This window comes from Falco rusticolus, chromosome 17, assembly GCF_015220075.1.
Source record: "Falco rusticolus isolate bFalRus1 chromosome 17, bFalRus1.pri, whole genome shotgun sequence".
Lineage (NCBI taxonomy): Eukaryota > Metazoa > Chordata > Aves > Falconiformes > Falconidae > Falco > Falco rusticolus.
In genome coordinates, this window is record NC_051203.1 from 1649106 (window position 1) to 1663674 (window position 14569).

At 62.8% G+C, this 14569-nt stretch overlaps 1 protein-coding gene across 2 annotated transcripts; it reads left to right on the plus strand.

Moving 5' to 3' along the window:
- The first annotated feature begins 1791 nt into the window (after window positions 1-1791).
- Window positions 1792-10112, plus strand: CSF1 (colony stimulating factor 1). 2 transcript variants are annotated; one of them, XM_037410651.1, is made up of 9 exons: window positions 1792-1837; window positions 3114-3245; window positions 5030-5092; window positions 5406-5585; window positions 5850-6027; window positions 7003-7841; window positions 8109-8164; window positions 8254-8306; window positions 8638-10112. In XM_037410651.1, the coding sequence occupies exons 1-8, from the start codon at window positions 1817-1819 to the stop codon at window positions 8303-8305; spliced, it is 1521 nt and encodes a 506-aa protein (XP_037266548.1). In that variant the 5' UTR covers window positions 1792-1816; the 3' UTR covers window position 8306; window positions 8638-10112. The 2 variants fall into 2 exon arrangements, with proteins under 2 accessions (XP_037266548.1, XP_037266549.1); XM_037410652.1 differs by having other exon boundaries at window positions 7714-7841.
- Window positions 10113-14569: the final 4457 nt, after the last annotated feature.

Here is a 14569-nt window from a genome sequence, read left to right on the forward strand (position 1 = left end):
GCCATGCACATGGTTCTGTCCATGCACGCCCATGTGAATGGATCCATCCCTGCACACAGGGATCCATCCATGCCTGGCCACGCACATGGATCCACTCACAGCTCTGTGCCTGCCTGGCACCAGTGATAGGAAATGCAGCCGTGGGAGCTGGACCCAACCCTGGCAGGAGCACCCTGGCACCTCTCAGCACCCCCTTGTCCCAACACCTCCATTCCTGCCCTGCTCACACACGCCAACACCCCAAATTTGCCCCCGCCACTCCCCCCAGCACCCAGTGCACTCCTGCACCCTGCATCCCAGCATGGCAAGGGCACCCCGGTCCCGCGTCACCTGTGACCCTGTGCAAGGCAAAAGCATCTCCCAAGGGCATTTTGGCGGCGGTGGGGTGCAGGCAGTGGGGCTGGGAGTGTGTGGGGGGGTGGGCAGTGGGGCACGCGCCCCCTTGGGAAGGTCGCCCATCTGTTCCACGCAGGATTTTCTGCAGGAAAACTTACGGCGTGGACCGGGAGCAAGGCACAGCATCGCAGCGGGGCTGCGCGTCAGCCAGCGCACCGGGGTGCACAGTGGTGTGCGCATGGATGTGTGTGCACGTGCTGCGTGTAGGATTGTGTGTGTACCCCTGTGCGTGTAAGGGGGGGGTTGTGCGCCAATAGAAACATGCAACCCTGAGCGTGTGGAATGTACGTGCGTGTGGGTGCATGCACAGCTGTGCAGTTACACAGGTGTGTGTGCAAGTGTGTGTGCACATAGGAGTTAATGCATATGTGCACTTTGGGTGCGTGTTTGTGTGCAGTGGCTACGTGGGTGGGGGGGGTGTGTGCACGTGTGTGGGTGTGCATGCATGCCTGTGCGTGCAGGCGTGGGGGCTGTGCGTGCATGTACATGTGTGTGTATGCCTGCATGTGCTCAGGGGTAAGCGTGCACATACGCATGTCTACAAGCCCCAGGGCTGTGTGTATGTGTGTGCATGTGCTCTGTGTGCACATGGGTACAAATGCCCAGGGGTGACCATACACATACACATGTGCAAGCCCCCGTGCTGTCCATGCAGTAGTGTGTGTGTGTATATACACCCCAGCGATGTGCATGCATGTGTGCATATGTATGTGTTCCAGGGGATGTGCATGCACATATGGGGGGGGTGTGTGTGTCTGTCCCTAGTGTGTACATGTATGTGTGTGTATGCATGCCTATGTGTGTGCCCAGGGGTGCACACGCATGTGTGTGTGCGTACCTGTCCCAAGGGGTGTGCATACGTATGTGTCCCAAGGGGTGTGCATGCGTGTGTGCATATGTACGTGTCCCAAGGGGTGTGCGTGCATGTGTGTGTGCATATGTACCTGTCCCAAGGGGTGTGCATGCATGTGTGTGTACATATGTACCTGTCCCAAGGGGCGTGCACGCACACACGGGAGGGTGCCCGTGACTGGCATGTGCACATGTGTGTGTGCATGCGTGCATGTGCGTGTGCCCAGGAGTGCTCATGCATGTGCGTGTGCACACATGTGTGCGTGCATGTGGCGGTGCAGGGGCTGGGGGTCGCGCACACAGCCCCCGGCTCTGCGAGTGTCCCGAGCCGAGCCGGGCTGTGGCGGGGCCGAGCCGAGCCGAGCCGAGCCGAGCGGGGCCGAGCCGAGCCGAGCCGAGCCGCGAGCGCTGGCCGCCCGCCAGCCCTTTCTCATAAACCACATGCTGCCGCGGCGCTATAAAGGGGAGCGCGGCGGCGGCGGCGGCTCAGCCCGGCCCCGCTCGGCCCCGCCGCCGCCTCGCCCGCACCGCCCGGCCCCGCCGCCGCCCCGGCCCCACGGCAGCCCCCATGCCCCGCCTCGGAGCCAAGGTACGGCGGCCCCTCCCGTGCCCCCCTCCGCCGCACGGCGCCCGCTGCCACCTGTGCGGGGTCCCCGGGGGGAGCAGCCCCCGCCGCTCCGCCAGGCCCGCTTCTCCTCGTCCCCCCTCCTCGATCGCGCAGGGAGACGTGGCAGGTCCCCGCCTGGGGGTCCCGGCTTCCCGGCGGGGTGATGCTCCAGCCCCGGCCCGCCTGCGGGACCCGCGGGGTGAGGCCCCGGCCCGGTTCCCGGGCCCGCGGGGTGAAGCCCCGTCCTCGTTCCCTGCTCCAGCCCCATCTCGGTTCCCGGGCCCGGCGCGGGGGGGCTACGGCCCCAGTCCCGTCCCGGTACCCCGCTCCAGCCCCGTCCCGGTTCCCGGACCCGCGGGGTGAGGCTCCAGCCCCGTCCCGGTTCCCGGTTCCAGCCCCATCCCGCCCCCGGTTCCAGCCCCGTCCCGGTTCCCGGACCCGCGGGGTGAGGCTCCAGCCCCGTCCCGCCGGGGTGAGGCTCCAGCCAGCCGTGGCCGTGCTCGGCGGTGGCCCGGGCGGCATCTCGCAGTTTCACAAGAGGGGAGGATTGCTGGACCAGCTCCAAGGGAAATTCCCCCCTGTCCGCCCCTCCATCACCCTCGGCACCCTCTCGGTGCCGGTGCATCGCGGGGTGGGGGGCACAAGCACCAGCCCCGGGGGTCTGCTCCATCCCCGCCTCTGGGGTCTTGGCCCCGGGACAAGCCCTGTTGCCTGTTGGGGTCCCGCCGCGGTTCGGGGCCTCCCCGCTTCCTTGCAGGGGGATTGGGAGGGGAATTTGGGGCCACGCCAGAGCCACTGCATGGAAAGAGCCCGGCGGGTGCAGGCACTGGAGGCTGGGGGGGTCCAGAGGGTGGGAAGTGGATTTTTGGGGATGGGTGGGTCAGTGTGTCAGACGGCTCCCCGGAGCCGGGGTGGAGGAGAAGATTTGCAGGAGAGACTGAGAAATGGTACGGGAGAGGGGATGAGGGCTATTGGGGAATGTGGAGGTGGCTGCTAGCCATGTCTGGGCTTATGCCAGCCAGGCCCTGGCCACGCAGCCCCTGCACCACTGGGAAATTCCCGGCTGAGTTGGTGCGACTAAAAATAGCAGGATGGGGATGGGCACGGGGTTGGTGGACCACGGTGGGATTATCCCCTGGATCGTGGTCAAGCCTTGGCCGCCACAAAGGTGGCCACTGGGGGTGGTGGGGAAGGGTGGGGGGCTTAGGGGGCTGGGGGGGGTTACCCCTGCTTCAAGCCTTCCCTCTGCCATGCTCAGGCGTGCCTGCTCCGCTGCACCGTGCTGTCGTCCCTCCTCCTCCTCCTGGTCTGCAGCATCCATGAGACGGAGCAGAACAGCTACTGCCAGCAGATCATCACCGAGAGGCACCTGGCCGAGCTGGAGGAGCTGGTGAGTGCCCCGCCAGGCTCTGCTGGGGGGGAGAGGGGGGCTCGCTCGGGGCTGGGCAGGCACAAATCAGCCCTTATTTTAGGGCTGAAAATAGGCAAGTCGAGTTATTTTCTGCTCGACCAGCATCGTGATGGTACCCAGGAGCTGAGCATCCGTGGACACGAGGGACAAGTGGGCACTGGGGTGGGGGCAACGTGCTGTCATGCCCTTAGCAGGGATGGCTGCAGAAAAGTGCCGGCGGGAGAAGTGGAAGAAGAGGGGAAGCGGGAGCTGGCAGGAGCGTGGCCAGGAAGGGGACCCGAGTGGGGCTGGGTGGACGCGGGGGTGATGGGGAAGCCGTGGAGGGGCCCGGCGCTGTTTTCCGGGCGGTTGCGCAGGGGTTAAGCTGAGGAATCCGGCTGCATTCCTGAGTCCAGCTGCTTGCCTGGAAGCTGGGCTGGCAATGGGGCTGTGGGTGGGTGGCAGGCGAGGGGGGCCGCCGGCCAGGCTAGCGTTGGAGCCAGCCGGGCTGGGGCGAGGAGGGATGCCTTCATCCATGGGCAGCTCCGGGTGCTCCTGCTCACCCCACAGGGAGGCAATTCCTGGCCCCATCCCGGTTGCTGGAGCCGTATCTCGCCCTGGCCCTTGGCTCACCTCCGGACGGGGAATCACGCGGATGTTCAGGGGAGAAACGGGAATCGGGGGCACGCAGGGATTTATTTGCACGGTTGGCGCAGATTAAATTCTGCTGTTGCAGCAAACGGGGTGCGCGGCGGAGAAGCCATAGCTGTGCCTCTGAATCCTCGCTTGCTTTGCACTGAGCTCTCCGGCTCACAGCGCCTAACCGCTGGGCTGGGGCTGGTTTACCTCTTCCTCTTCAAGCACCGAGTTGTGGTGGTAGGAGATAACAGATCCGTGTGTGCAAGCTCTGCTTCCTCAGCTCCAACTGGCCCAGCACCCCGCAGCCCCGGGAAGCCTTTGCTTTGCAAGCCCTGGGGATTAAAAAGCGGGTGCAGTGGCTGGGGGGAGAAAGGGGATGGAGCAGGTTTGAATGGAAGCCGTGGTTTTTCTGCCGGGGATTGCAGCCCTCTCCTCTTCCCGCTGGCGGAGAAGCCAACCCTCGCTCCAGCCTCTGCAGGATAATGGAGCAATTGTTTCCGGGCCGGCATCCCAGGCTGGGAGGGTGAGGGCTGCCAGAATTGCCGGCCGGCAATTCTGGCAGCCCTCACCCTCTCAGCCTGGGATACCATCCTGGAGGTGGGGGGCTTGTTTGGAGTGGGTTTTCACCCCCAGCGGAAAGACTTGTGGTGTGGGGGGCCAGCAGCGCTGCGTGCAGGACCCCGGCGCTGTGTGATGCTGAGGGATCTGTGACCTCTGTGTCACAGCCACCTCCCGCATGGCAGGATGCTCTTTTGCAGCCTGGCTTCGGCGGAGCAGGGGAGACTCTGGGAGGATCTAGCTGGGCTCTGTGTGGTGCTGGGAGGAAGAGGAGGAGAAGGAGGAAGGGAAGCGGGGTGGGAGCAGGCAGGGGGAGGCAGCCATCCCTGGTATGAGGGGCACGCTGTCCTGATGGGAGCGGGGCTCACCCCTGCCTGAGGTTTGACCTTAGGGAAGTGTCTGTGAGGAGGAGGACGGTGTGGGATGAAGAATGGGTGGCAGCAGACCCCGCCCCCCCCCAGCCCTGTGGATTTTGGTCGGCTCAGGCACCCCTTTGTGCCCAGGGCACGGCACATCTCAGGGCTGCTCAGCTGCAGCCCCTCAGAGCGCCCATGGCCGTGGGGTCACATCCTGCTCTGTCCTTCCAGGCTGACACCCAAATGCAGCACCCGGGCAGGGTCTCCTTCAAGTTCATCGATAAGATGCAGCTGGTGAGTGGCTCCTTGCTGGACACCGGGGCACAGAAGGGGACCAGGGCTGCCTGGGGTGGGGGGTGGGGGGTGTCCCTGCATCCCCAGTCTCCCCTCTCCTGTCCCCCTTTGCGGGAGGCAGCCCAGGAGGGACCTGTCCTGCTTGGCCAGGCAACTGTCAAGCACTGGCTTGGGCCGCCTGTGGGACCAGGGAAAGGCATTTTGTGGCTCCATGCCTCAGTTTCCCCCAGGTAGAGAGTGGGATGGAGGATGGGCAGAGGCAGCAGCAAGTAACCAATCTCAATTTTGGGGTGGGGGGTCTGTGTCCTTGCAGAACAATTCCGTCTGCTACGTGAAAGCTGCCTTTCCTCTGCTGGGCAAGATCCTGGAGCGAACGGAGTTCAAGGAAAACTCCTCCAATGCCAAGAAGATGCAGATGGTGCGCAGGATGTACAGCCGCATCGACGAGAATGTTGACCCCTGCATCAGGGAGGAGGATGATGAGGAGAGAAAGGTACAGTGTCCCCTGCCTTGTGGGGTGCCAGATCTGCAGGGCTGTGGGTGTGAGCCCTCATCCTTGGGTGAAATGGGGTGTCCAGAGCATCCTGGGGTGGGTGCATGGGCAGGACCTGGAAGTGGAGCGGAGCTGGGGTGTGCACGGACACCAGGAGCCATGGGGGCTCAGACCCTGCCCTGGGTGCAGTGTGGTACCCCGTGGTGGTGGCACCGGTGCCCTGCGTGGTTGTGGAGCTGCTGCTGAGCCTGGCTCTTCCTCCAGCTCTCGCAGATGTGCTTCGAGGAGTTCACCACCTCCCCCTATGAGATGCTGGTGCTGGTGAAACAGTTCTTCCAGGACATTAACCAGCTGCTGCAGAACAAGGAGACCTTCGAGAAGGATTGCAGCCAGGTCTACCGCAGGACCTGCCTGGGACCCAGGAAGGCTGGATTCTCACCAGGTGAGATGCTGAGGCTTTGCCTCTGCCTGGCAAACGTGTGCTGGGCTGGGGGGCTTGGGTTCACCTGCATGGAGCAGCTTGGCAGCCGCGTGTCCCTGTCCGTGGGCACACGTGGGCGTCATGGGCACAGCATGTGTCTGAGTTGGTCCCTGTCTCTGTCGCTCGGCTGGTGGCCATCCCTGCAGGGTGGCCTGGGCGGTGTGTTGACGAGCTCCGTGTCTGTGTCTGGGGAGAGCCAGGGTGGGGAGAAGGGGGCTGGCCACCCCTTGGAGGTGGGATTTGGGCCGAATCCTGCTGGAAACAAGGCCAGAAAGAGATGCTGGCGGGGAATAAGGAGGCATCTCCATCGGCTGGGCTGGAGGCATCAGGCTTGGCTTCATCTCAAAGCCCCAGCACCTGGGTTGAGCGTAACACGGAGAAATCAAGGCGCTGAAACCCCTCTGCCACCGATGTGCTGCATGACCTTGGCTGTGTGACTTCAACTGCCCCGTGCCTCAGTTTCCCTCGAACAAGCCTTCAGGGAGAGCCCTGCCTGCCGGGGTGGAAGAGCCCGGTGTTGCCGTCCGTGCTTTTGCGAGTGCCCGTGCTGTGTGTTTGCATGCCCGTGGAGGACATGTCTTGCTGTCATCTGTGTGTTGGAGCCGTGCCGTGTTCCTGTGCCGTGGGGGACGTTAAACGTGGCTCCTGCAAGTCGTGGATAACCCACTGCCATCGGCTCAGGGGACCCGCTGATTCGGGTTTGCTTCATCCTGTCATCTGCTTGTCATCTCTGTGCTGCCGCCTGTGTCCCTGCCTGCTCCCTGCCTGTTCCCTGCCTCACCTTGGCTCTCCCCGTTTTTTTGGGGGGCTGTTTGACCCGCTTCCCCGGGGCTGCGGGGAGGGCCAGGGATGCTGCCCCCGACCTCTGATCTGCTGGCTGTGCCCCTCTTGGAGGCTGGTGACCCCACGGCCGTCTCTTCTCTCTGCTTCTTTCAGGTGTGGGGACAGATCCTGACTGCAATTGCCTGTCCCCTGCCCCCCCTTCTGCCACCCAGCCCTCCCTCCCTGCTGCCACCCATGCCGGCAGCGAGGTGGCACCCGCTAGCACCCAGGTCCCTTACAGCCTCCTCCATGCCACCCTCGCTGACTTAGACACCCCGTCACAGCCCCCCAGTAGCATGGACAGCGGTTCAGGGACCGAGGAGGTCCTGGGTGCTGGGGTAGGTGATGTGGCGTCGGTGCCGTCCCCCGCGATGCAGCAGACAGCTCCAGCCGACAGCGCCGAAGCCCTCCTGGATCCAGCTGGGACCCTTGGCCTGGCAGCGGTGGATGTCTCCATCCTGCGTGGGGATGGAGAGCTGGTGGAGGGGGGCACCGAAACGGTGGCCAACCACCTGCCGCAGGATCCGGCCCAGCAGCAGGGAGCCTCCGTCCTCCCGGATCATCCCGGTGGGCTCAGGATCACCATGCTGGCAGCATCCCCCAGCGCCGGCTCGGTGGGCGATGGAGCCAGGATCCGTCCCGCTGAGGCGTCGGAGCCCGTCATGCAGCTCCGTTTCTCCAGGATGGCCCCAGAGCCACGGGGCCAAGTGCCGGGTGGCCCCGGGGACGGGGCGAGGGTGCGAGGCTGGGGGCTGAGCCGGCTGCGGGAGCCCCAGGACGGCGGTGCCGGCCCCAGCTTTGACTCTGGCTTTGTTCCGAGCACAGAGCAGCGCAGGAAGGAGCCAGCCGTCAGGGAGGGCCGCCGGGAGCCCCTCATATACATCACGGTGGCCAGCGTGGTGGCCGTCTTGCTGGCCATGGGAGGGCTGCTCTTCTACAAGTGTAGGTCCAGGGTAAGCTCGCCCCTGCCCCTCCCCAGGCGCCAGCATCCTCTCCTGCCTCAGTTTCCTCACTTGTGTCCTGGTGCGTGGGGGTTGAGCCCCACTTTCCCCATCATTTTGAGATGGGGGGGTCATGGGGACAAGTGGTGGTGCTGAGAGGGGTGGGAGGATGTTATCTGGGAGATTCCCCCCGTCATTGCATGGGGAATTGCCCCGCTGTGCTGCAGCCCCCTCCCCATCCCCAGGGCTCACCCCCCCATTCCCCTTTCCTCTGCACAGGTCCTGGAACGGCCACTGGAAGATGGAGACTGCGACCCCGAGGAGCCGGAGAGGAGGTGGGTGCAGTACCATCCTGCCTGGGGGGGCTGTGTGGACCCCCGCCCTGGCCTACCCTGCCCTAAACCCCCCTGACTTTCCCCCGCAGGGCGCTGCAGGGAGCGAGGGGATGTCCAGAGCTGGAGACTCAGGACCTCTGAGGTGAGCAGGGGCTGGATGGGACCTCACAGGGCTCCGGTCCAAGCCCGTGGGGACAGTGTTGAGTCCCTGGAGTGTCCCCACTGGCACTGACCTTGGCCACAGGCAGGGAAATCTGGCTGCTGGCAGGGAGTGGATGGGGTGGGAAGACCCGGAGAGGAACAGGTCTGCGCCCCAGCACTGCCAGCATGCGGTTTTGCAGCCCATTAATCCATTACCAGCACTTTCTTAATATATATAGTATTTTTTCTGTGGTTTTTATGTATTTCTCCCCGCACCCCGCCCTCCCTGGCAGAGCCTCTGCTCCCGTTCATCATTCCCCTCCTTTCCCCAGGCCCGAGGCGGGATGTGAAGCTGCTCGGGGGATGGATCCGGCCACTCCTCGCTGTGTGAAGGAGGGTGGGCACACGCTGGCCCCTCTGCGGTCCCACCATGATGCTGATGCTCCCTCACCCCGCGCCGGTGGCCAGAGACTGCAAAAAAAACTCCCTGGCAGGGACAAAAGGATGGGGGGATGCACCCCGAGTGGGACCCCCAGGCACCAGGAAGCGAAGGGCTGGAAGGTGTTGGACCGATACTGAAGGGCTTTGCCGGGGCTGGTGTGGCACAAGGGTGCTGAGCAGGATGATGGAGATGCTGGCGCTGGATGTGGGATGATGGATCCTGCTCGAAGATGGCTGGTGCTGGCTGAAGATGGAGGGGACCAGCTCCCCAGATCCCTGGCTCTCCTCCCACCCCAGCATGGTGGGGTTTGGAGCAGCACCCATCGCCCCCCCTCTGCCCTGCCTTCAGCTGGAGCATCCTGGATGCTGGGGGATTGGGGGGGGTGGTGGTCAGCCACCGGGCCTCCCCTGGGCTGCACGACCCCAGCCCCCACTTGCAACTTAAACCCTCACACTGTGAATATTTAAAGCCCACCAGTGCCTGTGTCCCCACGCAGGGCCAGGCTTCGGGGTGACGCTTGGCACCGTCCTGGTCCCCATCCTCCTGCCACCGGAGATCTGGCTCCGGTCCTGTGCCCGAGCTGGCCTCGGCTTGCTGTCATGCCGTTAGGGTTTTCTTTTTAATATAGTGGATAAAAGCCTTGATCCCGCAGGAGGACTTTCCGGGGGGGCCTGTCCTGCCCCCTTGCAGGGTTATTGCTGCGAGCTGGCCTCGCTGGCGACTGAATTCTTTGGTGACTGCGCTTTGGAGAAGGGAAACGGGGCCGGGAAGGACTGGAATGACGTGGGTGTAATGGATGGAGATGCCCCACTCGGATACCCGGGGGCTTTTCGGCTCAGCCCTGCTCCGTGGCCTTGGGAAGAGCCTGGTCTGGGATGCACCAGCCCCAGAGATACCCCAGGCTTGGGCTGCATCCTGCCCCACCGCAGCACCCCTCTGGCCCCGAATGTGAAGCGTGGCCTGCGCTGCTCTTGGGTTTTGAAGTATTATTTTTATATGATGGAAGAAAATATGGACAAACCAAACTGTTTTTAAAGAAAGCATTACTATTAATTTTTTTTATATATATATGTGTGTGTGTATTTATGACTGCTAGAAGGAGGGGGTTCCAGTGCAAGGGATTGGTGTAAATCAGGAGGAAAGCCCTGACTGCAGCAGGGAGGCTGGGGCCAAACTTGCTGCTGGTGTAAGCAGCTGGCTCAGCACCAATTTGCACCGTGAAGGAGATGCTGACACCGTGCTGGCCCTGCTCCTGGGGGAGAAAACTTGCCTTTAAGCTGTGTTGGATTTATTTTGCCTCCATTTTTTTGTGGTTTTTTTTTTTTTTTTTACGATGAAATGTTGAAATATTTTATACAAAGTCATTTAAAGAAGTCTATTTAAAGAAAATAATAGAAAACAACTTGTATATTTAATATTATTAATAAACAGAGATGTGTAGCACTGTGTCAGCGTGGGAGCTCTGGGGTGGGGAGGGGATACAGCCTGCGCCCAGCCCTGGGGTCACTGATGGGGCGGGGGGGGGGGGAGTCTGGGACCTGGGGGCCCTGCTGGAGCAACCCCCGTGCCCAGGGGATGCTCCTGGGGACACTGATGGGGGGAGTCTGGGACCTGGGGGCCCTGCTGGAGTAAGCCTCATGTGCAGGGGATGCTCCTGGGGTCACTGATGGGGGGGTCTGGGACCTGGGGGCCCTGCTGGAGCAACCCCAGTGCCCAGGGGATGCTCCTGGGGACACTGATGGGGGGAGTCTGGGACCTGGGGGCCCTGCTGGAGTAAGCCTCATGTGCAGGGGATGCTCCTGGGGTCACTGATGGGGGAGTCTGGGACCTGGGGGTCCCGCTGGAGCTACCCCTGTGCCCAGGGGATGCTCCTGGGCTAGACCCAGGACCCCAGGCTGTGTCCCCTCCCTGCACCGAGGGGGTGGCTTTAGTGTCCTGCAGGGGGGAGTCCCCAGGAGCCCATGGGGGCAGCTCTGGGGGGGCTCTGGGAAGGCTGCCGGAGCCCTGGCTCGGGATCAGGCTCCCGGCCGCTTTCCTGTTGATGCAGGCGGGAGTTCATGGCCAGTGGCGCGAGGGTGGAGGGGACGGTCTGACCTTCCTGCCCCCCCCCCAGCCCACCCGTGTCCCTCCGGGAGCGTGGGGGCCAGGGGCTTCAGCCCGGCATCCCTTCCCTGGCGGTGGGGCCCCCCGAAATCTGGGGAAGCATCTGTTTAAAGCAAACACACTCGAGGCTGCTCTCGGCAAAGCTTCCTGCGAGCACTTCACTTGGAGAGGCAGCGCGAAAAGAGGCATTTCCTTGCCCCCCCCCCCCCCCCCCGCCCCCCCGGCCACTTTTGCCTTCCAGGAATGGGGGAGCCCTGCACCCCGCTCCTCTCGCACCGATCCAGCATCTCCAGGGGGGTACCCAGGGGGCTTCGACACCATGGGGAGCCCCTACCAGCGTGCTCACGGAGGGGTTGGGGGTGCAGTTTAAGCCCCTCCCCCTCCATCTCTCGCCCGGGGGGGGGGGACGGGAAGGGCAGGATGGGACCCGGGAGCCTTTTGCGGGTGTCAGGGTCCTGAGGTTGCTCTGCCTTTGCTGACAAACAGGATTCCTCGAGGGGAGCTGACTCAGCCCAGCCCTTCCTCTCCCCAGCAGCAGCCCGGGGGTTTCCCAGGTCCACATCCCCTTCCCAGGGAAGTGGGACCTATATATATCCCGCCGGATTCGGGCCACAATCATTATGGTTGGATTTGTGGGGGTATTTAAGGTCAGAGGCTGCTCTTAGGGGTGGGCAGGGTGCCCGGGTTTGGGGGTGCTGGGGGAAGCGAGCCCCTGCCCCGCAGGCAGCTCCAGGTGGAAGCCGGCTGCACAGGGGAGGGTGTTAACTCTGGAGCTGAATGATGGCAGGGCCGTGGTGGCAGCTTAATGCTTTGGCAGAGCTCAGAGGAGCGAAGGTGGAGGCGGCCCTGGCTGCTGGGGGGCTGTGAGGAGCACCCGTACCCGGCCCCTCCGAACTTACACCCCACAGACCCTCATCCCTGAGCCCCTCTGGCTGCTTGGAGCAGCCCAAACCTGTATAAGCACATGGAAAACGGGGGAAAAAAGCAAAAATCCGGGGGTCTGGGCAAGGAGGGTCCCTCTGCTTCTCTCATGGCCACAACTGGGGGTTCTTCCCCACCCTGCTGCTGACCCAGCTGGGAGCAGGGAAGTGACTCCCTGCCCCGACACCCCCCTCCAGCCCCCTGCGGGGGGGGCGGGGAGGGGAGGGGCAAAACCTGCTCTCAGCCCCCCACATCATGGGACACACAGAGCCAGGAGCCATATCCTGTCCCTCCACGGTTGTAGGGGAGGGTGGAAAAAGAATCCCCCCACTAGGGTTGAGGGGAGCAGGGAGGGTGGTGGCACCCTGGGGTCACTCTTGGGGGTCCAAAATGAGTGTTTGTCCCTTAAAAAGCTGCTTGGGTGGGGTAAAAAAAGATGGTTTTGGGCAAAAGATGGTTGGTGGGAGGGGAAGGTGTCGGCGAGCAGCTCCTGGGGTGGCACAGATGGGGGGCACTCTGCCCCAGCACCCCTCCTGGGCGCCCAGCACCAAACCTGGGGGGTCCTCCTGCATCCCCAGTGCTTGCAGCATCAGGGGAACTGGGACCTCCCAGGCTCATCCTGCTGCACTGAGACCCCCCCCAAGCGCCCCAAGACCCCCCCAGGCGCCCCGAGAGGGCTCTGCCCACCCTGGAAAGCTTCCCCCTGCGCCACCGCGCCACCACAGAGCTGCTGACGGGGCAGAAGTGCCCGGAAAAGGCCCCAGGACCGCGGTTCCTGGGGCACAGTGGGTCCGGGATGGGGTTTTGGCTGCTGGAGGGTTCTGGTGGCTGGAGGCCGTTTTGTGGCCAGACACAGTGATTTTGGCTAAAAAATGTTATCTGCATCCCGCCTCCCCCTCCCCGCCTTGGGATTTAACCCAAATGGCGATGTTTTTGCAGCTTGTGTGTTCAGGCGATGCCCCGGGGAAAGCAAAGCCCCTGCAAGGCTCAGACCCCACCTTGGGTGCCCCTGGGGGGCTTGGGGCTGGGGTCAGGGTGCCCGGGACAGGGGCATGAGCCTGTCCCCAAAGCCTGTTTGGGGACCCTATGGACCTGGGGGTGATGCTCGGGCCGGGTGGGTGAGCACCCATGGGTGGGTCTGCAAGTAGGGTGGTGCCCAGCAGGACAGATGGATGGACACCCATCGGTGGGGACAGGGGCCTGGGACAGGACAGACAGACACCCATGGGTGGGGACAGAGGCACAGCTGGGACAGACGGACAGCCATTGGTGGGGACAGGACAGACGGACACCCATCAGTGGGGACAGAGGCACGGTGGGGACAGACGGACACCCATTGGCATCCCAGGTGGGTGCCCCGGTGGATGCTCATCCCTGAGCCCTGCCCATGGTGCAGGATGCGGCCCCTTGGTATCCCTGGCCCCATGGGTGTGGGTGTCCCTGCCTGAAATGAGGGGGCCAGCATGGACCCCACACTGGGGACCCCGAGGAGGAGGAGGAGGAGGGGAGGAAGGCAGCCCTGCCCAGCACCCCCAAAAGGGGCTCAGCACCCCCCATCTGGGCTGTGGGTGCAGGCTGGGGATACCCAGGGACCTCAGGACCCCGTGCAGCTCGTTAACGGGTAATGAGGGCTGGGGAGGTCACGGACCTGACCCTACGCTGGCGCTGAGCAGGATCTGTGTGGCCGGGGCTGACCCTGCCCAGCACCCAAGGGTGCTGGCACCTGCCTGGGACCAGGCACCCAGATGGACCGTGCACCCACCCAGGGCTGGACACGCACCCGGGCCCGTGCACCCGCATCCCACTGAGCCCACACCCGCTCCCTCTGCCTTCCTGGCTTGGAGCTCAGCACTGGGCAGGATCAGGCCCAGCATGGCTGCTCCCAGCCTGGGTCCTGGGGTCCAAAGGGTGTCTGTGCCCCACCCCCCCCCGCCCGCTCCCACGGGCGCTGCCCATGTCCAACTTCTGCCACCATCCCTGTCACTTGTTTTTTCCCCATTATTTCTCCATTTTCTGGAATTCTGATTTTTTTCCCCCCAATTTATTTTTTTCCCCTATGTTTTAATTTATTTTTTTCCTGATTTATTTTTAATTTCCCCCGATTTAACTTTTTCCTCCCCCATTTATCTTTCCCCCGTGTTTTAATTTTTTCCCTGATTTATTTTTAATTTTTTCTCTCGATTTATTTGTTTCCTCCCCAATTTATTTTTCCCCCAGTTTTCGTTTATTTTTTTCCTTAATTTATTATTTTTATTTTTTCCCCATGTATCTTTTTCCTCCCCGTTTTATTTTTTCCTCCGTATTTTATTGTTTCCCTGATTTATTCTTAGTTTCCTCCCCGATTTAATTGTTTCTTCACAAATTTATTTTTTCTCCCAGTTTTAATTCTTTTTCCTTGATTTTTTACTTTTTCCCCATTTATGTTTTCCTCCCCAATTTTTTTCCCCCGTGTTTTAATTTTTTTTCCTGATTTTTTTTTTTATCCCCCCCGCCTTTCCCCTCCCCCCTGAACACACACACACTTTTCCCTGAGAATCCAGGTTCTTTTGTTTCCCCTTTGGCAGCTTCATGGGGATGCGCCCCGCGATCGGTCCCCCCGCCCCGCCCCGCCCCTGCCCGGCCCCGCCCCCTCTCCGCCCCGCCCCTGCCCGGCTCCTCCCCCTCTCCGCCCCGCCACTGCTCGGCTCCGCCCCCGCCGAGCCATCCTCGCCCGCCGCCGCCAGGGGGCGCCGCGCCCATTCCTCCCGCCGCCGCCGTGCGGCTTCACTTGCCCGGCGGGTGCGCGCTGACGTCAGTAC